Source organism: Triplophysa rosa, linkage group LG24 (genome assembly GCF_024868665.1).
Source record: "Triplophysa rosa linkage group LG24, Trosa_1v2, whole genome shotgun sequence".
Classification (NCBI taxonomy): Eukaryota; Metazoa; Chordata; class Actinopteri; order Cypriniformes; family Nemacheilidae; genus Triplophysa; species Triplophysa rosa.
In genome coordinates, this window is record NC_079913.1 from 8,504,058 (window position 1) to 8,530,199 (window position 26,142).

General features: G+C 40.2%; 1 protein-coding gene across 6 annotated transcripts in view; it reads right to left on the reverse strand.

Moving 5' to 3' along the window:
* Positions 1 to 26,142, reverse strand: part of anks1b (ankyrin repeat and sterile alpha motif domain containing 1B) — a 164,681-nt gene that overhangs the window by 52,592 nt on the left and 85,947 nt on the right. For all 6 annotated transcript variants that reach the window (XM_057324674.1, XM_057324673.1, XM_057324671.1 and 3 more), the window contains 4 exons: positions 11,655 to 12,313; positions 10,066 to 10,138; positions 6,998 to 7,104; positions 725 to 823 (listed from right to left, as the gene is read on the reverse strand). In XM_057324674.1, the coding sequence (XP_057180657.1) occupies positions 725 to 823; positions 6,998 to 7,104; positions 10,066 to 10,138; positions 11,655 to 12,313 (938 nt within the window). The remainder of the gene's footprint in view (positions 1 to 724; positions 824 to 6,997; positions 7,105 to 10,065; positions 10,139 to 11,654; positions 12,314 to 26,142) is intronic.

Genomic DNA, 26,142 nt, shown 5'->3' on the forward strand with positions numbered 1-26,142 from the left:
TTACTCTTCCTCTTTGGAAACACACAGATTGTGGGCCTAAACTACAGCTTTGTATAAGTCTTCTCATTCCACATGCATTCCTTCTGTGCCTATGTCCTTTAAGAGATTGTGAAGGAGAGAGGAAGTAGAAGGTTATTGGGACACGGGATACATTTATTTGATATCAACCCCCTTGCAAACACACACACACTTGAAAAGTGAAAATGCAAAGAGCTGGATTACTGTAGTCGGGGTCTCTGGGGAGGGTCCACTTACACGTGTGTGTTAAATGTGTGGATGTCATGTAGAAATGTAATCCACATGATGCACACAAGAATCACATACAGAATCCAAGCAAGCGTGTTTCACAAAGCTACTTGTCATTCAGTGGCATTGTTTATATGTTGCCTTCCTTTTGAGATCCCAACAACTCCACCATTTACATAATATCTTTACATTTACATTATATCCAATTAGTACTGAGCATTCTGATGAGGTGCAGCCTAACCAACGTGTTTTCTGGTTTGATTAGACATTACAGGCCGGGTAGGTCAGAAATTGATGACACAATAAAAGACTGCTGTGCATCAAGTGCATCGGTTCATTGCTTATTTGAAAATCTCAGTGAGGAGTTCATTATTGCAGGCGCTCTTAGTAGCTTATTAAGGCTTATTGTAAGAAAAAAAACGCATTTTGCATGAGGTGAAAGTCGGATTAGGTGTAGAAAGATGATGTCTGTACTCACCCTGGGCAGCAGACGGATGGCCTGCAGGAGCCGCTGTCTGTGGGCGGAGTTTAAAATCCCGATCTCCAGCAGGTCCTGGTCCTCCACCACATTACTGCCCTGAAGCATAAAATAAAAAAAATAAATTACAATAATTATCATGAAATGTTTTATATTATCAATTATACTACGTGCCTGGAGCTTTTACTGTATATACAGTATAGGCAGAAAACAACATTCTAAAGCATCATAATTTGAGTTGAAGTGCATAAGCGCAAGAAACACAAGAAGCTTACGCCAACACAAACAGTGCTGAAGACGGTTTCATCGGACGTGCGCGCCTGGACTGTAGTTAACTTCCGGTCTGTGTTTGTTTATCGGTCTGGCTAGTGTCTAATAATATAACTATTTATATTTTATTTAATTGATGTTAATATTCATTTATATAATAAATAATAATTGTATTAAATAAACGATTCGTTGAATTTTGTTGTATGTTAATTTGATTAAATAAACAATTTGTTAAAGGGTCCTGTAGTTTGTAGCGTTTTAAGAAACCGTACGGGACATTGACATCTAGCGCTTACGCTTGGTATCGCAGTCTAAATTCAAAATATTGGAGAGGCAAGTTTAGCCAAGTAACAGTTCTTCTTGGTTTCTTTTGCTTTTTATCAGAAATAATCTACAGGTACTCTATTATTTGCGAATGTGTACTGGAAGTTAAGGGCAGTCCACGGACGTGTGCATGCGCAGTGACGTTTGTTTATGTTATTGCTTTAAATCGTCTATTAAACCACTTCTATTCATGCTGAGTTTCACCTTTAATGACCTTCGCACAACTCCAATCAGACCAATCAACTTCCTTTCCAACAGAGCCAGAAACACACAAACACTATCAGTAACAAACACACACATTATTGAGGACCTCTCATAATGATTTTCACATTAATACTACGTTTACTCCTCTAGCCCTAACATAAAGACATTAGTTGATTTAAAGCGAAACCAGATTTGGCAGATTTTTGAGTCTGTCTATCTACCTATTACAGTACATTTCCTCGAGGGATTGCTGACCATCTCAAGGGGAAACAAACATGTACATTCCAATGTAATAAAATGTCCAAGAAAACAATTTGTAGACGGGTAAGGAAGTGTACAGTATGTCAGCGTTGCTCCATAAAGCTGGATAACCTTGGCAGTCTCATTTAAGTATAATGCATTGCTGATGAAATGAACCCTGAGTACAAACATCTGTTCCATTCAGAGCCATACAGCTCTAGAGAAGGTTAATGACACGCTGAGAAGAGATTAGATCGATCTCAGGTGTTCCAAACGAATCACTTGTAGATCTGCACACTACACACTATATACTGGAAAACTGCCTACTGTATTTGCAACAGTTATGAATTATGCAGTGATAGAAAATATTTATCAGGTAGTGGTATGCAACACTGTTGTGACGTGTCCTCATTTCGTTTCATGTTTAATTCAGCATGCCACATCAAATTATCATCATGGAAATAAATACGATTATTTAGCCTTCTGAACGCCAACATCTCTGAATGTTTCAAGAGACAAATAGTGTAAAGGATGTGAAGTGATGGCAAAACAAACACCATCCCTCAAAGCAAGCACAGTAAGATAAATGACCTGCACAATGTCACTAAATTGTTCATCCCAAAACTCCCAGAAGTCCTAAACAGAGGTGGATCTCGCAGGCACTACACTCGCACTCAGAAAATGAACATCTCTCGAGATGAGTGCACGGTTTAAATGTTCACTTTTCAATAACACATCGACTAGATGTTGTGGCACAACATGACCCAGCACATCTGACCTCTTCTCTGACAAAACGACACACTGCAGTATTTTAAATATATTATCATCCATATTTGCAGAAAAAGAAAAGCCATAAAATTCAGAAGAGAACCTTTACAACCCCAGCACTTCTGAAGGAACGCAGCAGAGCTCTATCTAATATTAATTTTATCTGAAGGCTTTTCAAAAACTCAGTTCTGCAGAGACCAGAGAGAGAGAGAGAGAGAGAGAGAGAGAGGGAGAGAGTGTGGCTTTGTGGTTGATCTAGATGACAGGGCATAAACATTTAAAGTTTAAATTCTGTCATCATTTACTCATACTCATGCCACTCCAAACCTGTTTTTTCCTAAGACTTTGGAAGACTGTGTTAGTTGCTGTTTTCAATGCACATACAGTAAACAGGAACTGATGATTTTAAAGGAACAGTTCACCCAAAAATAGAAATTCTGTCATCATTTACTCACCCTAGAGTTGTTTCAAATCTGTATCAATTTATTTGTTCTGATCAACACAGAGAAAGATATTTGGAAGAAAGCTTGTAACCGAACAGTGATTGGCCACCATTGACTACCACAGTAGAATGATGATTTGTACGATTTGGAACAACTCGAGAGTAAGTAAATGATGACAGAATTTAATTTTTTGGTGAAGTGTCCTCTTAAAGCTTGAAAAGCTTAGAAAAGTCTCTCTCAGTTAACTTTGTGTAAGAAACAGAATAGAATGTATGCATTTATTTCGCATTTTCATCTACCCATCCAACCTTTAATAGGTTGTGATTCAAGAAGAAACTCCAATTCAAACAAGACGTTAAATCGAACAGATTATTTTGATTTATTGAAAAGATCCCACTTGAAATCTTTAGATCCATCAGCGGAAAATGAATCCTTTTAGTGGATAGAAAGCCATCAGTTTGGCAGAACTTGGCAGACGGTAAGTTTCCAGCTATTCAGTTTGATGATGCCAGTGCTACGTCTAACCTTTGTGTGTAATGTCTAGAAAACAAACAACTGATGTCATATTACCAAGATTAGTTCTCATTGCTTTGAGGAATTATATAAGTTCTTATTTTACTCACAGTGAGCACGCTAAATGGAGTTTTGTTGAGTCTTTAGCTTTCGGATAAGGTCACGTTCAGGATTTTTCATTGCTTGCAGGCAAAATCGTCAATGCTGGCATTACGGCAGGTGTTGACAAATCAGCATTGCTCTCAGGAGGTTTTTAACACTATTAAAACTGATAAGAACGCTCCGCAGGGAAACAGAGTAATTCATTTCCATGACAACAGTCGGGAAAGAAAAGCACATTTTTTGCATTTCTATTGCTAAAATGCCCTGTATTCCTCTCTCTCTCTATCTGCTGTTGCCTCGGCAACCGCAGGAATGGATGCAGGTCAGAGCTGGGGGAGGGTGATCAGCATTGGCAACTAAACACTCGCAGAGTGATTTATTATCACAAATGTGTGCATGTGCATCTGAGCTGATTCAATCTGATTCTGTAAATATGTTTAAGCCCTCCATGGTCCTGAAGTTCAAAGCAGTTTATATCTGTATACGCAACGTAGTTCCCATCGGTCTGTGCTGTCAGTTACAAAAGTGTGACATCTGTTCAATAACTGAATCTCACTACGGCACACAATGTATTGATGCGGGTAACTATTATATACCTGCAGCAGCAGGTGTGTCTGTCTGAAGATCATTTCACAAAGGTGGATTAATTTTGAAGATGAGTTATTTCAAAACAGTTTTATTTGGTAAAGTCACAGCTTGTAACAAATTTAACAGATAAATTTGCAGAACCATACATAATGTAAGTGAATTCAGTTTACAGTATGTCCACATATTTACTCAGAATATGTTCTTGAAACTTAGAAAGTCGTCTTAATTGGAATATAAAATTTCAGTAAAAAGACATTTCAAATATTGTACTTTTATTTTTACTCTTAAAACTGAATAAGTTTACTTGAAGGTCAAGAAAGTTTGATGTACTGAAGGAAGATAGAAACTTTATTGCTCAGAGGTTGCTCTTCGACAGCTCAAGAGATTAATTGGAGGTCCTACTGTAGCTGTTCCATTAAATACTGTATCAACTTAATCTCAGATTTTTTTCCAGAAGTACTTAGAAACTTAGAATATAGAAATAAAAACAGAAACTAATGAGAATTGTTAAAATAATTAAAGATATGGAACTGTAAAATAAAAGTAGATAGTAAACGCATATGTGCAGGGTTATTATCGTAAACGAAAACGATCATGAAAACGGAAACTATTAGTGAAAAAACATTTTCGTTAACTGAAATAAAATTTAAAAAACGAAAGTAAAAAAACCCTAAAACTACACTGTAACTAAAATGTGCACCTACAAAACGAACGAAAAATAAATAATGTAGTAAAACAAAACTTGCGTTTTCGTAATTTAAATTGTGTTGAATCGGCAGTTGAACATGGAGTGACTCCTGTTATAAGTAGATATTGCTGGATTATTAATGACCCGTAGGTGGCAGACGAACTATTAACTTCGGCCCAGCAGCGAAGCAATGGCGCTGGCAGAGATGGCGATGGTGGTAGGTAGGAAGAGGCAGAGCCCAATTAGGGATTTTTTAAAATTCGATTCTGCTTCAAACAACAGCAAGTGCATGGTGATCAGAAGCGATGGTAGCATCTGTGGGACTTTACTAAAGGGTAAGAATCCAACGAACTTGAAAGTGCATTTAAGTAGTTCACATGATGTATTGTGTTTTGTTTAAAACGGTAATAGAAATATCACTAATTTCAACACTAAGTTTGTTGCATTTTAGATGTACGTGTGTACAGTTATATACACAATTTGAACATCTTTCCACAGTGAGGACAATCATGAGACTCATACACAACAATGACAAAACATATAAACGTTCAGTGATGCTCAAGAAGTCAACAAACTTTTTTTAAATTGTATTTTTAACATTTACAGATTTGACAAGGTGTATGTAAATTTTAACCATGATATTACGCTATAGACTCAAACAATACTAAAACTAGATAAAAACTAAACGTAATGATTTTTAAAAAATTAAAACTAAATCAAAACTAAATAAAAATAAAAACTACTACTTTTTTAAACTATAATATCCCTGAGTCTGTGACATTAAGAATTGTGTGACATTTATTAGATTTCTTGTTTCTCAGAACAAATCAAATGTTACTTAAACAAATGTTTCCATTTGCTTTCAATTTAATTTCATTGATTTCTAAGATCAAAATGGATAATGTTGCAAATGGATGATGTTGCTTTCATTAAGGGTGGGTTTAGAGAACATAATGTATCTTGAATTAAATTTGTTTGTCTAACCCTTTGGCAAACAGTATGTATATTTTTCTTGTTTTAGACAAAGAAAAACAAACTTTTGTTATATGTACATGTAGGCAGTTTTGCTTTTCAAGTAACGCCAAGTATAATTTGTTTGTGCAACAGTAACTGTTTAACATTAACCACATTAACATTAACATCAACAGGTGATGCAGTTTAATGCAGTTTCATTTCATGGATTTAGTGTGCTGAAATCCCAGCACTTAGAGTAGTAGCTGAACACAAACATATGTTGTGTTTTAGGTATTGGTGTCTTCCCACCAGGCTTGCTGACTCACTTGACAAAAACAGTTCATATTATAAAAAATACACATCATAATAATTTAAGAGAATTAACCCTCCAAAATGATCCACCAACCACATTGACCTGAGTGACCCATTATGCATCAGTGATGGATTTCAGCCAAAAGTATAAACAGTCTCTGCAAATTGATTAACTGGTAGTCATAAATGTTCGGACATCACTAATGGACTTTTTCCTCATCCGCCTCTGAATCTCTTCAGCTACACCTTAACAGCCTGATTAATTTGTTGGTTCAAGACGGACTCCTCCCCTAGACACTCACAAACGCACACCAGCCAAAGGCATGCATGCATTCGAACACACCCACGGTGAACATGTTTTCTGCATTGTCAGAGGAGTGATGCTGACCACGTGCTGGAATGCAAGGCTGTATCATTGAGCACCCATGCAGCACACTGAGAACATCACAACGACTGTTTACAAGACATAAATGTGTACAACATAACATTTGCATAGTATCTATGTATATTCATAGATCTATTTTGTGGGTTCCCACTTATCAGCTACAGGTGTCTTTGAAAAATTTTAACAAAACTCAAAACAGTCATCGAAACCAAAGATTTTAGCTGTGTGATGAAAAAATAAAATTAATAAGAATTATTCAACTAAATAAATCTTGTGTTTCATAAACATTACATTCAAGTGACCCACTGTAATATTTAGCGTTCACGAACGATCCTAAGGATTATTCTGACAGTAATATAACAACAGTCCAATCTCACTCTTCGCCAAAAAAAAGGTCAGATAGATCGAACTGAACCGAACAAGATGACAAATAAAAATTGAAACTGAAAAACTAGCTGCAGAGAAAGTGAGGAGACACTCACCATGAACTGAACGTTGTCAAAGCCGTTAGCCAGCAGGTGGTTTTCATACTGCACCAGGCCGATGTTGTCCAACCACTGTCCCACGGATTGGACGGGGCAGCGGGGACCTATGAGAGGGTGGAGAGGGAGACGTTTAAGAAGTGAGTAGCCGTCCACCCGGTAACAGCGGCAGTCTGGTTGAGAGAGCTGGCACTGCCACATCATGTTCCGCGCAATGTGGCTGTCAAACGAACCCGCCATGCTCGCAGAGACGGAGGACGCAAGCGAGGGAGAGGTCGAAAAGTGATCACAGGGGTAATCAAGAAACTGGGGTTTTAAAAACAGTTGAGAAAGGGAGAAGACAGAGAGATGAGGGTGTCCTCTCTTGAGGGTGAACGTTAGGGTCCGTGCTGGTGTAGAAGTACGCTGGCTGTGGAGGTCGACATTCTAAAAAGCCCCAAATTACATCCAACAAGCGAGGGTGGAAAAAGAGAGATGTGCGATCGCTAACCGCCGCGCTGCTCAACCTGTGTCTCAACGTGTGTGAGCGCAGGCATGTGCGTGTGTGCGAGAGCGAGCGAGCATGTGTGTGTGTCTGTGTGTGCGAGAGAGCGACACAAAGAGAGAGGGGAGAGGAACGAAAGCGTGCAGCTTGCTTGGTAGAATTCTCTTTCTCTAGCACTCCCACACTCATTTGTATGCTTCTGCGTCCTGTGCTCTCTCTCTCTCTTTCTCTCTCCCTCCCTCCTTTCCACTAGCTGTACCTCATGCTGCCGATAATAGCCATCAGATCAACCCCAGCCTTTTTGTCTGAGTGCAGAAGCTGCTGTTGCTCCCACACACACATACGCTGACACAGGCACACACAGTATGTGGGCGTCTGTGAGCACCGGAGGAATGGCAACACGAATGGGCTTTCTGTGGACAGCAATGCAAGGGACCACTGCAGAGGAGAGGAAAAAAAGGAGAGGGGAGGAGATAAGAGAAGCTAAGGAAGAGGGGAAAGGAGACAAGAAATGATGGGAGGACTGGAGAGTTGAAATGTGATGTGGAGAAGGAGAGGTGAGGAGATACGAGGAGCGGCAAAAGGAGAAAAGAGGAAAGGAGACAGTGGAGAGGTGAGGAGAAAAGAGATAAGAAGGGAAGAGGGGAGTACTGAGCGAAGAGGAGGCAAAGGAAAAGCAGAGCCTAAAGAAGAGGAGAGAGGTGAGGAGGGAAGAGCAAATAACACACAAGTATGGGAGGGGAGGAATGGAGAGGGGATGAGATAAGAGAAGTTAAGGAAGAGGGGAAAGGAGATAAGAAGAGATGGGAGGACTGGAGAGTTGAAATGTGATGCGGAGGAGAAGGAGAGGTGAGGAGATATGAGGAGCGGCAAAAGGAGAAAAGAGGAAAGGAGACAGTGGAGAGGTGAGGAGAAAGGAGATAAGAAGGGAAGAGGGGAGTACTGAGCAAGGGGAGGCAAAGAAAAAGCAGAGCCTAAAGAAGAGGAGAGAGGAGAGGAGGGAAGAGCAGATAAAACACAAGTATGGGAGGGGAGGAATGGAGATTAGGAATCAGGAGGTGCAGGAAAAGTGAAATGTGGAGAGGGAGGTAGTGGAGAGAATAAATGCGAGGAGAGGGAGAGGAGTAAACGAAAGGTGAGGTGGTGAGCAGACAGGAGGAGAGGCTAAAAGAGATGGGAGATGAGACAAGAGGAGAGGGGAGGATTGGAGAGATGAAATGTGAAGAAGAGGCGGTGGAGGAGAAGGAAAGGTGAGAACTTAAAACAAGAGGCTAAAAGATAAAAGAGGAGAGGAGATGGGAGAGGACACATGAAGAGAGGGGAGGCTTGGATAGAAGAAATTAGAGGAGGTGGAAGAAAAGGAGAGGTGAATGGAAAGAGGAGAGGGGAAGAAGGGAAGAAAATAAACGTGAGGAGAGGAGGAGTAATAAAGAAGAGGTGAGGTGGAGAGGAGGAGGAAAAAAGGAGAGGTGAGGTGATGAGGAGACTACAGGAGAGGCTACATGAGAAAAGAGGAGAGGAGCCACTAGGGGAGGAGAATAGGTGAAGAAAAAAAGAGGCTAGGTGAGAGGGGAGAGGAGACAAGAAGGGGGAAGAGGAGTGCAGAAATGAAAGCGGCCGAGGAAAAGGAGATCCTAAAGAAGAGGAGTAAAGGGGAGGACTGGAGTGGAGAGAAGAAATGAGGAGGTGGAGGAATAGGAGAGGTGAAGGGAAAAGAGGAAAGGGGAGGAGTGGAGTCGAGGTGAGGTGGTGAGGAGATATGACGAGAGGCTAAAGCAGATGGGAGAGGAGACAAGAGGAGAGAGCTGGAGAAAAAAACTAGAGGAAAGGGAGCGGGAGGAGTGGATAGGAAGCAGAGGATAAGGAGAGGAGTGGAGAAGGAGGTGAGAGAAAGGAGAAGATAAAATGAGAGCTGAGGAGAGAAGAGAGGTGGTGAGAGGAGTAAAGAGGAGAGATTAAAGATGAGAAGACAAGAGAGTTGCAGGAGTAAAGACGATATGTCAAAAACACGGAAATGACATGCAAAAAACAAGAGGCGAGGCAAGAAGAGAGGTCAAAGGAGAGGAGCAAAGGGGAGAGAAGAGGCAAGAAGAGTTGACAAAAGGGTACGACACATGGGGCCAGAGGAAAGTAGAGTTACCAAAAGAAAAGGCGAGAGGAGGCAAGAGAAAAGCATACGAATGAAAGGAAAGGAGAGGATGACGATTGGCTCTGGAGAATTATAAATCAAAAGAGAGTCTTAGGAGACAGATTTACAGTCAGTGAAATGCTCTCTCTCATCACTGTGAGCAACAGAACTGTCCCATGATCAGTGCTTAGAGGTCTGAACTATCCATCCACTCCCTGTCCCTCTGCTCTCATTATGACTACAGAAATGCACAGGGACCCATGAAGAGACCGCGTAGTATCCATGGTTACATCTAAAAAAATCTCCCCATCTCCTGTGAGCGGGGTTCTTGGACATTACTAAAGGAAAGCATTCTGTTTTGTAAAGCTGCATCTTACACAAAAACTACAGACCCCTCGAGTAACAGATATCTGTTAAGTGTAGTGTGGAAACCAAAACTATACAACGCATACATACCTGAGTGAGACTCTGTAACCTCCTCCAGCTCTGTGCCAATTCCAGCACCTATGGAGCTCATGATCTTGTCGATCTGTGGAGAGAGACAGAGAGATTTGTTGCAATGCATTATGGGATTGCCTCATCTACTAAGCACAAATGCAACGAAAACAAGTGTCTGGTGAGGCATCATAACCAAGTTGGTTCCCCTTTGGAATAGCCGTCGGCACGATTGCATGTGTTTGCGTAATGCCTGGCTCTCTCCTCCCTATTTTTAAATACTTCAAATGTGGCGTACCCCAATAGACCTTGTATCTTTTTCCCCACAAACCTAGTTCTAGTTTCTCTTAAATGTCAGTAATTATCCTCCAAAAAACACTTAATTGTTGGCTAAAAGCCGGGAGAGAAATGGGAATTTGAGGAAGGTAATTTATCAAGATCAGTTGTGCTATGTCAGTTTGGAGAGAGAGTGCTTTCTTGATTAATGTCTCCTCATTAAGATGACAGTGATGTTCGCCGTTTCACATCCATTGAGCCGAACACCTGCCTTCAAAGAACAGCCCTCAATGTCTGCCAGTGGACCGAGGTTTACTATAAAGAGCGCTTGGCTCAGAAGCCTCAGATGAACGGATGTAGAACTCTCCTCTCGCTCTCCTTTGATCAGATATTTCTAATATATGTTCTCTTCTGAAGGCTTGACAGCTGGGTGAGGCTGGGAAGAAAATGCTGTGACGCATTAAATTTATGGACTGTGGAATATCTTTTAGTCCTCGTATGAAGAGGAAAGGTCTCTTAAACACTGGCTGTATCTGAATAGAAGCGCTGACCTGAATGGGATTCGACTCTGAATTAGAAGAGAGCATTCGAGGCAGTAAATTGTAGCAGATCGAGTTGAGGCGAGTTGAGAAGAATAAAATAATACTGTATAAACTTAAACGTCGCTTAAACGTCCCCTTGCAAAAATCGACGATTTTTGCAAGGGGACATCGTATCAGGCTGTCACGATTTTAGTACACAATTATCGTGTCCAAAACAATTTGATAATGTATCAAAGATCGCAGTATCTATAAAAAATGTTTATAAACCATGCCAAGTCAAATTTACCATTAATTAATAGTGGCACAAAAACCAGGTTTCACTTTCTTAAATATATTTAAATATAAAAATATATAAAATTTGGGTAAACATATATATCAAGTCTTTTGTGAGAATCTCATAAATTTATATTTTGCATAGATGATGTCATTATTTTAATCTTTTTCCCTTGTTTATTTGACCAATTACTTACTACTTGCTACATTACACTAAATAAAAGTCCCACTAGCAGGAAAAAGATCACCATCATTTCAAATTATAAAAACAAAATATGTCCCTGGCTTGTCATTACGCATACTTAATATAAAAAACATCTTAAACATCATTTAACCACCATGACAACATCACTGAATAAAGTTCAGATCTTATAGCAAAAGACCATAATTTTTCAAAACACACAGCGCGGTGAAATAAAACCTTTAATGCAAGTCAGCTTGGTTACATCACCATCAAGCTAAGTAAATTAATTAAGTGGAAATGATTCCGCAATTAGCTGGTAATTAAAATGTTATTACCTCCTCCCACTCCGCTGTAAAGGAGGGGGTTCTTTCCAGTCGGCTGGGGCTGTTTTTACCGGGGCTGTTTTTACCAGGGCTGATCTGCCCTCTGGAACTCCACTGCTCCTCCTCAATAGGTGACACGGCTACTAGGTTAGAGTCTGACTTGGAGAAATTCCTAGACAGCTGAAGGTCCAAAACATTTTTGGGGATGGAGCGCATCCTTCCTAGAGTGCAGGCTCTTTCCTCGTAGCCTGCGGCGTTGCTGGATGGGCTCGAGCCGCCCGTGCTGTTGCACCGGGCCTCTCCGTTCCTCCCGTGCGCCCTGGACCGGTCACCCTGTTCGTCGGGCGTTACCGGAGTCTGATTGACCCGGGTGTGAAAAACCGTCCTGTAGACTATCTGCGGTTTGGATTCCCTCTGGCTTTTGAGCGCAGACGCCTCGCTGGCTGTGCGCGGGAACGGGGGAGGGTACTCGGGCGCTCGGAGCAGATTCCCGTGCCGGAGGGGAGGCTCGGGAACGCTGAACTTCCTGACGTTGCCGTAAAGCTGGTAGGGATTGTCCGGTGATTCACAGGCAGGAGAAGAACCATGGAGGAGTCCGGCAAACTGCTCAGGAACGTGGCTGTTTCTTCTTTCGTCTCGTTCTATGCACTCTTTCTGGTTGGTTGCCTCATCTACGAGGAAGGAGAGATGAAACTCATGATAATTTACTTTCTTTCCACACATAAAACACACACGAATAACAGATATTCCCAATGCACTGCACACAACTCATTCAGAATATAACAAACCCTGTGAGTGCCTGGATAGTCTCCATGTCCGAAAGAAATAAAAACACTGTGAGAGATACAAATAAGCTCTCCTTTTCCAAACAGATTTTGAAGCAGAGTATTTGTGTATTTGTATGTATATATGTCAAGCCACTGACTAACCATGTTGAGATGTGCCTCAAATGAGAACCTAAGGCTGGAGGGGGAAACATAATTTGTTCAGTGGGGTGAGAGAGACCCCGTTCTGTACTCCCTTTCTCCCCTACGGCCTATAGTGAACTGTCTCCTGAACCGCCCCCATGTAAAGAAGTCCAGGACCCCTTCACTAAAAAGCTCTTAAAAGCATACGTGTCCACAGGAGCCTTACGATCTGTAGTATGATTGAGGACAACTGCAAGTTCAAGGGTTCATTCAGCTTTTGATAAATATGAGGCACATCTGTATTCCAGCATCAAGATCTTTTAATGTACTTAAAAACATTTTTAACATCTGAGGGTGTAGTCATGATCGTATGTGCAAAAAGAATAGTAAAGATGTAATTCTAAAGGTATAACATTTTTAATAGCATCATCAAAATAGCACAATATCCAATAAACAAACATGCGCTGCAAAAAATTGTATGCTCAGTCAATATTATCAAAACTTCACCCGAGAAACAGAATTTCTCTATCAAGACTTGTTTTCAAAGAATGCATCATGAATATCTATTTGTAACAGATTTTTAAACAAAATATCAAGAATAAAGACAAGCTTGATTGAGTCAAAGTTGTGACTCACACAACCATTTAATATTTTGGAATCACTAAGACATTCATTTAGGAAAGAAAATAAAGCTGCTATTCACAAAGAATTCAACTGATCCAAAATACTGCCAGAAACATTGGTCAAATGTTGCGATGATAATTACTGTTTGAAATAACATGTTTATATATTTATTGTTTATATTTATACAGTTTTTATCTGTGACAGTAAAGCTGCTTTTCGGAAAAACCTCACTTGTGCTCGGATGCAGTTCTATTGAATAGTACACAGCAAATGCCACTTTTATCTACAACACTGAAGATGCTGGCATACTGGCCTTTAATACAGAGTTTCAAAGAATAATCCACATTTTACAGCTGGCAAATAAGAAAAGTGTAAAGGGCACAAAAGAACAAAAATATCGGATTATGAATCTATGTTGGAGGTGCTGTAAGAACAGTTGTGATCGTGAGGTCAGTGAGAAATGCCCTACAAGACAATCATACCTACAGTATAAGAAATGTCACATGCAAGATGAACTTCGCCTGAATGTCTTAGTAATATGACTACTAGAATGCAGAAGGACTGAGCAGCTGTCATAGCTCCCAGTAAAATATGTTTGAAGCTAAAGGACTACAGCATTTATTAAAAAAATAAAAATTGCTTTATACTTTTTTTTTGTTCTGCTGAATACAAAAGAAGATATGTTGAAGAATGTAGGAAAGCAAGCAGTTCTGCGGCAATTCTAACTACCATTGTAATTTTTCCTACTATGGTAGTCAATGGTGGCCAAGAAGTTTGTTTACACGCATTCTTCCAAATAACTTTCTCTTGGGTAACTCGAGGGTGAGTAAATGATGACAGAATTTTTTGGGGTGAACTGTCCCTTTAACATAACTCTGTAAATGTAATGCATCCTTGGTAAAAAAGTAGTCAAAAATAGTCAAAAATGTTTTGATTCAACTAATTTCGAAGTGATTAAGAAATCTTACCAGTTGTATTTAGTCTTATTATAATGGCAAATTTATCATTTGCTTTAATCATAAACCTCACTAAATGGATTATTTTATTCTTTATTTTCTCACAAAATTTGTAGTTTTGCTTCCATGCTGGTCTAACTACAACTATAAATTTGGGCAAATGCAGGTACGTTGATAAAGATTTAGTGCCAAAGCGTTACATTTACACACACACGTTGGGTTTCCATGTACTGTATTATGGGAACTTTGCGTAGACATAATTATTTTTATACTGTACAAACTGCATATTTTATCCCTTAACCTTCACCCTACCCATAAACCTACAGTAACCATCACACAAACCTTTCTGCATTTTTACATTTTCAAATAGTGTTTGATTTATAAGCTGTTTTCCTCATAGGGACCAAAAAATGTCCCAAGGCCAAAATTACTAGTATTGATATATTTGTTGAGACACTTATATTTGTTTGACCACACACTATAAGGTTTACCAGGACACACACACGCTTTGATCCTGTCCAGACAGTCACATGATTACTTTCATCTCTGTACACATCATGCAGAATGATCATCTAAACGTGCTGTGCTACAGGGCAAAGTAACCACTGGAATCAAGCAAATTGATCTAAAAAGAACAATACGGAAGCTGCTATTTTTATTCTGTATATTGATCTCATATGGACCTCATAAACAATCAGTATTATGCACGGAAGAGTCTTTGGATCTTTTGAGCGAACGAGGTGACGTTGAGCTGTGGTGGCAACTTATTTGATCATACGGTCTCTGAAATATATGAGCAAAGCTAAATGGGGATGGAGTTAATTCAGCTTTGATGAATAACTAAAACAGATCTCTGAAGCATTTTGTCTTGTCCCATCATATCCCAACAAGCCAATGAAAATCAACTATCCAAGTGCTTCAAGTTAACCGAGATGCTGAATTAAGAGTGTTGAGTGCTGTAAAACTACATATTTACAGTCTTGAAAAGTAATTTGTCCAATCAGATTACAGGACTTTTACATGTACTGCAGTACTTTTACACACCTTCTCATATCTGAGATTTTAGAAGCAGCAGCAGCTCATTAAATAAACATGGATGTGGACAGCAGAAGATGTGCAGTGCTTTAACAGCGTTTGATGTGTTGGACTTTAGCAGTCAGACATGGTGAGTGTAAAAAGACACGACGCTAAACTCAATATCAGTCTCTATAACACCCCAAAGCAAACATCAAACACTAGCAAACCCCACTGCTGTTTCTGGACATCAGTGCTGTGTTTCAGCTTATTACACTTCTGTACGTTCACAGAGAAAGCACAGGACCGGTGGATACAAAAGACAGTGCCCACACCAAGCTGTCCTGAGGAAACCATCTACAGTATCTCACAGAAGTGAGTACACCCCTCACACTTTAGTAGATATTTTATTATATTATATTTAGTATATCTTTTCATGTGACAACACTGAAGAAATGACACTTTGTTACAATGTAAAGTAGTAAGTGTACAGCTTGTATAACAGTGTAAATTTGCTGTCCCCTCAAAATAACTCAACACACAGCCATTAATGTCTAAACCGCTGGCAACAAAAGTGAGTACACCCCTAAGTGAAAATGTCCAAATTTGGTCCAAAGTCTCAATATTTTGTGTGGGCACCATTATTTTCCAGCACTGCCTTAACCCTCTTGGGCATGGAGTTCACCAGAGCTTCACAGGTTGTCACTGGAGTCCTCTTCCACTCCTCCATGATGACATCACGAAGCTGGTGGATGTTAGAGACCTTGCACTCCCCTCCACCTTCCATGCAGACCAATTTGATGCAGTGTGCGGCGTATGGTCTGAGCCCTGACAGGTTGACCCCCCACCCCTTCAACCTCTGCAGCAATGCTGGCTGCACTCATACGTCTATTTCCCAAAGACAACCTCTGCATATGACGCTGAGCACGTGAACTCAACTTCTTTGGTCGACCATGGCGAGGCCTGTTCTGAGTGGAACCTGTCCTGTTAAACCACTGTATGGTCTTGGCCACCGTGCTGCAGCTCAGTTTCAAGGTCTTGGCAATCTTCTTATTGCCTAGGCCATCTTTATGTAGAGCAACAATTCTTTTTTTCAGATCCTCAGAGAGTTCTTTGCCATGAGGTGCCATGTTGAACTTCCAGTGACCAGTATGAGAGAGTGAGAGTGATAACACCAAATTTAACACACATGAGACCTTGTAACACTAAAGAATCACATGACACCGGGGAGGGAAAATGGCAAATTGGGCCCAATTTGGACATTTTCATTTAGGGGTGTACTCACTTTTGTTGACATTAATGGCTGTGTGTTGAGTTATTTTGAGGGGACAGCAAATTTACACTGTTATACAAGCTGTACACGGACTACTTTACATTATAGCAAAGTTTCTTTCTTCAGTGTTGTGACATGAAAAGATATAAAATATTTACAAAAATGAGAGGGGTGTACTCACTTCTGTGAGATACTGTATATCACCAAATGTTATTTGGGAAAACGCAGAGACCAACAGAATGGCTTAATGCATGGTTCCAGAATTTTACGAAGGAAAAATTCCATCTTTGACCTCTGAATAGAGAGGTAATGCTGTACAGATGGGCTCATGTCAGGTTTGATCATCCAGAGTGAGATTACTGCAAGTTAAACGCTATGACAAGTTCATCCATTAAAGGAGAGAAAAAACAGCATGAGCCATCACAACAGTTGCAAAGGTAAATGCCATCTTAGACGAAACAGCTGCTGGCATACAAAACACGGAAAGGCTGTGGCCATCACCTGTAAGAAGCCAAATACACTACAGGAAAGGATTCAACAGATGAAAACAAAATATATTTGCATACTAAGGGAGTGCTTGCATTACAGCAAAAGAATTGAAGTATTGAAGTTTGAGAAAGGCTGGGGATTAGACATCTTTTCATAAGGGGACATAGTTAAATACATGCAGAAAGACAATGTCAATCACAATTCAGTATACAAACAGACGTGTAAGAAAGATGAGCAGTAACCATATGTGTAATTTGCGGGTGGGACAGGTGGGACATGTCCCCACCACTTTTTGGAAGAAATTAAGAAATGCTTGCGGAAGGTGTGTATTGTTCAGGGGCCATTAACATCTAAAACTCGTGGGAAACGTAGGGTGCGCCGCTTTCTCACCAGATTGCTCACACTTATAAATTATACTTGCGGAAGACAGAGAGCAGCAACTTCAGAAACGCGGCCAGAATAAAAATGCGTGCATCATCCGCACTTGCAGCACTTGCTTGTGCATCCAGTGTCCAAGCACAAAAACGCATAAACCAATGAACAAATGACATTTTTAGTCATAGGAATAAATGTTTTAAGTGTAATGCACTGCAACAGCCAACTGACCTTCCCCAAATGACAGTTTGGGAACCCCATACGGTGAGAACTGTAGTCGAAAAGCCGAGTAGCCAATGGATGGAACGCCCACTATAAATGATAAATATTCCCAACGAGTTATTACAGAAACAATTTATTAAAGTACAGTGGCTTGCAAAAGTATTCATCCCCCTTCATTTTATTCACATTTTGTTATGCTGCTGCCTTATCTTAAACTACTTTAAAACATTTTTTTTTACATTAATCTACACTCCATGCACAATAATGACAAAACAAAAAACTGATTTTTGACAGCTTTGCAAATTTATAAAAAATAAAAAACGTATAGTAAGTACATTGCATAAATATTCATACCCTTTTCTGGGACACTTGAAATTTAGCTCAGAAGCATTAGTTTTGCTTGTTGATGTTTATACACTTCGAGTGGAGTTAACCTGTGCCAAATTCAATTGAATAAGTATGATTTGGAGCGGCACATACCTCTCTATAAAGGGTGCAACAGCTGAAAATGCATATCAAAGTAAAAACCAAGACATGAGGTCAAAAGAACTGCCAGTAGAGCTTTGAGACAGGATTGTATCAAGGCACAGATCTGGGGAAGACTTCTGAAAAAAATCTGCTGTATTGAAGGTTCACAGAAGCATGTAGCCTCCATTAATCCTCAATGAAAGAGGTTTGGAACCACCAGATCTCTTACTTGAGCTGACCTCCTGTCCAAACTGAGCCATCGATGGAGAAGGGTCTTGGTTAGAGCGGTGACCAAGAAGCTGATGATTACTCAGGTTGAGATCCATGATCATATATGGAGATGGGAGAAACTTACAGAAGGACAAACATCACTGCAACACTCCACCAATCTGGGCTTTATGGCTTAGTGGCCAGACTCAAACCTTGAAGTGAAGACACATGGAAACTTGAAATATGCAAAAACGTACTTCAACAAATCTTTCAAACTGTCAGAAACAAGATATTCTGGTCTGATGAATCTCAGATTCATGCATCATGTCTGGAGAAAAACAAGCACTGCTCAACTCCTGTACAATACCGTCTTAACAGTAAAGTGTAGTGGAAACAGCATCATGATGTGGGGGTGTTTTTCAGCTTCAGGGACTGTACACAAAATACGGAGATAATGATCATGAAAACCTAGCCCAGAACATTCAGAACCTCGGACAGGGCAGAAGGTTCATTCTCCAACATGACAATGATCCTAAGCACACAACTAAAACAATGCAAGAGTGGCTTATGGACAACTCTGTCTATGTCCTTGAGTGGCCCAGCTAGTGCTTGAACCCAACTGAACATCTCTGTAGAAACCTGAAAATGTTTGTCTACTGATGATCTCCATCCAACCTGACAGAGTTTGAGAGGATCTGAGGAGAAGAATGACAGAAAATTGCCAAATGCAAATGTGTAAAGCTTTTCACATCATACCCAAAAAGATTTGAGTCTGTAAAGGCGCTATAACCATTTTCTGAGTTTAGGGTATGAATACTTATGCAATGTACTTATTTTTGTTTTTTATTTTTATTAAATTTGCAAAGCTGTCAAAAATCAGTTTTTTGTTTTGTCATTATTGTGCATGGAGTGTAGATTAATGTAAAAAATAATCATTTAAAGTAGTTTAAGATAAGGCAGCAGCATAACAAAATATGAATAAAATGAAGGGGGATGAATACTTTTGCAAGCCACTGTATCTGTTTTTGTCATCTCTGTCACCACTTTTCAAAACAAAGTTATGCCACTGGCAGTAACTCAATATGTATGAAAATTTTCAAGGCTGAATTTTATATAGACCTTTAATGGAGTCATGGTTCTGGTTACACGTAATACTTATAATACGTTGAGTCATAAACAGTTATGTTCAGCAAAAAGGAAAAACAAGGAGATCTGCAACAGATGGTTTGGCCCCTAAACATCCCTGATCCCAACATCATACAGTAAGTCTGGGATTACAGAGAGAGACAGAAACAGTTGATACAGCCTAAATCCACATAAAAACTGTGGCAGGTTCCTGCCAACTACCTAAAAAAGAACCCAGAAGAATATGTGCTGTTTTAAATACATATGATGGTTTATTTCCTGTTTAGTACACTTTGTAGGACAAAGTCAAATAGATAAAAATACTCATAGCATTCACTGTATTATTTGTCCAAAACACAATCGAAAATATAATGGATTTAATTGTTATGATGGGAACTGTATTGGATTTAATGGAAACTATTATGGTGTCACGGGTATGTGATGGATTCTATTGGTGGGGTGTTATCTGGCAGAATAATCAAATTGGTATAATGCCCAAAACACTACAAAAATGATTTAAAAAATATATTTTTGGAAGTTTTAATTTTTTAAAGTTTTAAGAAACAATACTACAATAAAGTTATTAACTATTGATCCTCAATCTGTGGCAAAGAAAGTATGTTATAAAGTTATGGCCATATGTAACCAGTTATCACCTAATAACCTAATATCATTATCAATAGTTTTAGCACAATCCTGATAAAGTAAGCAGCAAGTAATTTGTATAGATTGTCTATGCATTTACATTTAGTCATTTAGCAGACGCTTTTGTCCTTTGTTTTTCTTGTTAATTAGATTCCCCAGGTGTTTCTTGTTTCCTTTGTTACCCAAGTGTATTTAAACCCTAGTGTTTCCTTTGTCTGGTGTCGGTCTTTGTTTTATGCTTTGTTCAGTGTTTGGATTACCTTGGTTTGTTTTTTGTCCTGTATTATTTCATTAAATGTTTTACTGCACGTGGATTCCCTTCCTGCCTGGATTACTCACGTGTTACACATATAGCCTACCATAGTATACAAAGCAAAAGGTTTTATTTTAATTTATTTTTTAGGATATAAAGAGTACTAATCGGTCAGGTGCTGACGGAAGAGATGTGTTTTTAGCCGATTCCTAAGGATGGCTAAAGAATCTGCTGATCTTCTAGCAGCGGGCAGATCATTACACGAATGTGGAACAGATCCAGAAAAGGTACGTGAGAGTGATTTTTTTCCATTTTTGGGATGCCACTACAAGACGTCATTCGTTTACATAGCGTAGGGATCTGGTGGGTACATAAATCTGTATTAGCGAGTGAAGATATGGGGGTGCTGAACCAGTGGTGGTCTTGTAGGCCAGGAGCAGAGTCTTGAATTTGATTCGAGCGACTATAGGGAGCCAATGTAACTTAGTGAAGAGAGGAGTGACGTGTGCTCTCTTCGGTTCATTGAAGGCCAATCTTGCTGCCGCATTCTGGATCATCTGTAGAGGTTTGGTTGTGCAAGCTGGAAGTCCAGCCAGTAACGCATTGCAATAGTCCAGTCTGGACAGGACAAGAGCCTGGACTAGGACTTGCGTAGCATGCTCGGACAGGAAAGGTCTAATTTTCCTAATGTTGTAGAGGATGAATCTACAGGACCGGGTGGTTCTGGCAACATGACCTGTGAAGTTTAGCTGATCATAGATTACCACTCTCAGGTTTCTGGCCGTTCTGAAAGGTGTGATGGTCGATGAGCTTAGTTGAATGGAGAGGTTGTGATGAATCTTTGGGTCGGCCGGGATTACAAGCAGTTCTGTTTTATCAAGGTTCAGCTGCAGGTGATGGTCCTTCATCCAGAGCGAAATGTCACTCAGGCATGCTGAAATGCGTGCAGAAACAGTCGGATCGTCAGGCTGAAATGACAGGTGGAGTTGTGTATCATCCGCACAGCAGTGATAGGAAAAACCATGTTTCCGAATGACAGAACCTAGGGATGTCATGTATATGGAAAAGTGCAACGGTCCAAGCACTGAGCCCTGAGGCACCCCTGTATTGAGAGGTTGGGACTCAGAGACCTCACCTCTCCAGGATACTCTAAATTACCTACCTGAGAGGTAAGACTTGAACCACTGTAACCACATTCCAGAGACACCCATAGCCTTGAGGGTCGACAGGAGGATGTGGTGGTTAACGTTGTCAAAGGCAGCAGATAGATCCAGTAGGATGAGTACAGATGATTTAGAGGCTGCTCTTGCCAGTCTCAGGGCTTCAATGACCGATAGCAATGACCTCGGTGGAATGACCGCTCTTGAAACCAGACTGGTTGCTGTTCACGAGGTTGTTCTGCGTGAGAAAGGATGAGAGCTGGTTAAATACAACACGCTCAAGAGTTTTGGCAATGAAGGGGAGGAGAGATACTTGTCTGTAGTTATCTAACAGTGCAGGATTAAGAGTGGGTTTCTTCAGTAGCGGGGTAATACGGGTCTCTTTGAAGACTGTGGGAAATGTACCAGTGGTGAGAGACGAGTTGATAATGTGGGTCAGAGCAGGAACAAGAGAGAGATGGCCTGGAGGAGATGGGTGGGGATGGGATCTAGCGGGCAGGTAGTCGGGTGGTTAGAAGAAATTACCTTGGAAACGTCATCTTCAGATAAGAGAGAAAGAGGGGAGCGAGCATGTGTCGGGGGTTTGGGCGTGATCAAGAGGCGGCGGCGCAGAGAACTGACTACTGATGGTGGTCGTTTTCTTTACGAAGAAAGACGTAAAATCATCAGCTGTTAAGTCCGATGGAGGTGAGGGGCAGAGAAGGTTTTAAAGAGAGTACCAGAGTCAGGCGAGTTGTTGATTTTAGAGTGGTAGTACTGAGTTTTCGCAGAGGAGACATCAGCAGAGAAAGAAGAGAGGAGAGACTGATAGAGACAGAGGTCGGTAGGATCTATATGCAAACACTATACATTGCATTAGCTGTGAATCATTGGTTTGAATCTCTGGTAACACACATAATTTGTGTACCTTAAATGTGATGCAAAGTTGCTTTGGATTTATGCCAAATGCATAAAATATGCAAAAATATACAGATCAAAAAGATTTTCAGAGTAGAATAGGTACATGTACAATTTTGTTTCAGAAAAATCTGTGTATTGTCCAGGCTCATGGCACGGCAGATGCAGGACTATAGTTACGGTGTAGAGAGCATTCAGCACACCTACACAGCTCGCATAGAAAGTTCACTTCAGTTTCTGGGAAATTGATCAAATAAAATGTGCAATTTGTGTGTAATATAAAAGTGTGAGTGCTTGCAGATTGATCTTTGCCAGCAGTGGCTGTTAAAGAATAGAGTGATATGTCACCACAATATTAGAAAAAAATCAATTTTTGCGTGTGTGTGTGCGTGTGTATTTCTCTCTTAATGCCCTCTGAGAAATCAAATCTGTGCAGGAATGACTGTTTGCGCAATATGTGAAGTAGCTTTGAGATCCAATGTTAGAAATTCTCCTCAATGCAACTATAACAAATCCTTTGACCAATGAACTTTTGTGACATTTACGGTGGTTTCTTCTTGTTAGATAAGCTTTTCAGAAATTTCACTTGTGCAGAGCAATTTCCAGGCATTCCAACATTTTAGCGCTCAGCTCAACAACAACCATTTACATTCATTACAGAAATGTCCAGGTGGCGTGTCTAATTTAGTGGCTAAATCATAAGGAAATTCTACATTGGCTAACACTTCCAGCACCTTTAAATGTAACAAATGTGCAAAAAACAAACAAATTATGCATGTGTGCCATTCAGTTCTACTCTCACTCTTTCATTTTCCTCTCGACTCTACAATGGCAAGAGCAACAGGTGACATTTGGTAGTCATGGAAACAGCACTGTGGCTTCCTAAATTCACGGACTGAAAGCTTCTGGCCTTCAGAATAGAGAGAGGGAGGAAAGAAAAGAGAGAGGTGGAAGACAGATAGAGACCACAAGAAAGAAAGAGATCCACTGCATATTCACTCTGGCGCCATCTGAACTGACCCAGAGGGTAAAGAACCGGACGGGTCTCAACAGAAGTGCTTAAGTCTTATCTGAGCACAGCAGAGAGTGCATCAAAAGCTCATCCAGAGTACAAAAGGCTGATCTGGGGTCAGCAGAGAGAAATCTATACAGCATTAAAACTGTTCCTGTGTAATGGGATAGCTTGGGTTGTGTAGCATGATTTATAAATGACATGTATATGAGGAGCTTCATGGTGAGGTGAGGATCAACCAAATTCTTTCCATTCCTTTTGATGCACGGACAGGTCATGAATACAAGCAAAAGAGGAAAGTGCAGAGAAGAATTCCAGAAGATGAAGTGCTAAATAACAAGGCATTGGCCAGTTTGCGGATTACAACAGTTAACCCAAAAATAAAAACCTCTTGTCACTGATTCATGTCTATCCAAACCCATATGACTTCTTTGGAACACGAACATATTATCAGATTTTTACAAGCGCTCTTTAACAAACAATAAAAGTAAATAGTACCAAAAGTAATAAAAATGAGGAAAAAACATACATAAATATATTTGAAAACACACAAATTAACTGTTAAAAATGACTTCTAAGTTTTCTGAGGTCATTTAAAAGCTTTGTGTGTAAAACAGAAGTTTACATTGTTATTCACATCTCGCTCGGTTTATGAGACAGGAATCAATTAAATCTGGAATGACAGTCTGTAAATACAGTTTTTGATGTTATTCACACAGCGTCAGACTATATAGAACATAACTCAAAACAAAGACCACATGTTTGAAATTACATCAGTGTGCGTAAAACATGACAGAATTTCCTTTTGGTTAAACAAATGCAATAATATGAAGACTAGAGGGTATAAGAGCATCTTATATGACTAACACCCAGTTGAGAGGCTTACGGCTGGTGTTTCACCCTCTGAAGTAAAGAGCTCCTCAAGATGCATGAGTTCCTCAAGAACATGCTGTAAACAGCAGGGAGAAGAACATCATCTATGGTGATTGAAAAAACAGTGGCTGCAATGCATGCTGGGCCGCTGGTGAAGAACAAATCTCAGCTGGAACCAAGACCAATGGTCTGAAGCCCAGCAGGGGTCAAATTAAAAAGAGCAGCTAAGTGACGAAAATCCCCCATTGCGCCATTAAACATCTCCATGGAGAAATAACCTACTGTATGGTTAAAAATATCGAAAGAATGGTAGACCACCTACCTGCTTCTTGAAAACCTTCATACACCTGTCTCTCTCTATCATTCTTACCTCAACAGAACAGACTAAACAAGAGTTTCAGCTGGTGATCCAAGAGTGTGTCGCTCTGTAAGAGCCCCACCTCTGAGGTCACATTCACACACACTTGTTTACATTCAGTTTTCCATTCTCCAAGATCTGATAGGACCACTGTTGCTTCACACAACATTCCAGTGATTTTTTTACACGACGGTATAAGAAACATACTCGCACGAGCTCATCTGTACACATTCTCGATCACACAGCGCTGTCATGTCTTGTCATGTAGCAGACGGCTTCAGAGGTTTGGAGATGTTCTGATAAAGACATGTATGTGGGAGCTTACATATATATACAGTATTTTGTAATGTTATGCCATACGGGACCGGGGGCACTGAGCTTGCATTAACGGAGCCAGTGGGGATATAACAGCCTTAGCCAACGGGTTGGCGCGTATGGTTGCGTTGATTTTGGTAACGTGTTGTAATGTTATGCCATACGGGACCGGGGGCACTGAGCGCACATTAACAGTTTGGGTAGTCGTGGCCTAATGGTTAGAGAGTCGGACTCGTGACCAGAAGGTTGCCGGTTTGATACTCAAGGCCAGCGGGTAACGACTGTGGTGCCTTTGAGCTGCAGTGATAGCTGCCCACTGCTTCTGGTGTATATGTGTTCACGACTAATTAAATTAAATGCAGTTCATTTTAAATGCTGTTTAAATTAAATGGTTAAATGCAGAGGAACAAAAGACACAAAACCAATGCAAGTCAATGGGTACTGCCATTGTTCGATTACCAATATTCGTTTAAAATTTCGTCATTTGTGTTTTACAGAAGAAAGAAAGTCATACAGGTTTGAAATGACAAGAGGGTACAGCTGCCTTTGACACCGTTAACCACCACATCCTCCTGTCGACCCTCAAGGCTATGGGTGTCTCTGGAATGGTGCTACAAAGGTTCAAGTCTTACCTCTCAGGTAGGTCATTTAGAGTATCCTGGAGAGGTGAGGTCTCTGAGTCCCAACATCTCAATACAGGGGTGCCTCAGGGCTCAGTGCTTGGACCGTTGCTCTTTTCCATATACATGACATCCCTAGGTTCTGTCATTCGGAAACATGGTTTTTCCTATCACTGCTGTGCGGATGATACACAACTCCACCTGTCATTTCAGCCTGACGATCCGACTGTTTCTGCACGCATTTCAGCATGCCTGAGTGACATTTCGCTCTGGATGAAGGACCATCACCTGCAGCTGAACCTTACAGAACTGCTTGTAAGAGAGTAAATGATGACAGAATTTTCATGTTTGGGTTAACTATCACTTTAAAGCATAAAGTTTACCCAAAATTGGAAATATGCCCATGATTTACCCTCATTCCATCCCAGATGTATACAAATTCCTTTCTTCAACTAAATGCAAACAAAAACAACTTGTTTTCTTACACTCGCCTATTGTTTCGACATTTATACACCCAGCTGGATTGTTTTTATGATTTATGTGGTATTTTGAGCCTCGACATGTAGGGTCCAAAAAAAGGACAAAAATGACAGCATGTTTTAGTATATAAACGTTTTTAAAACGTTTTCATACATTTTTGTTTATGTTTAGCTGAAGAAAAGAAGACAGTTCTAGATGTCATGAGATGATTTTCATTTTTGGG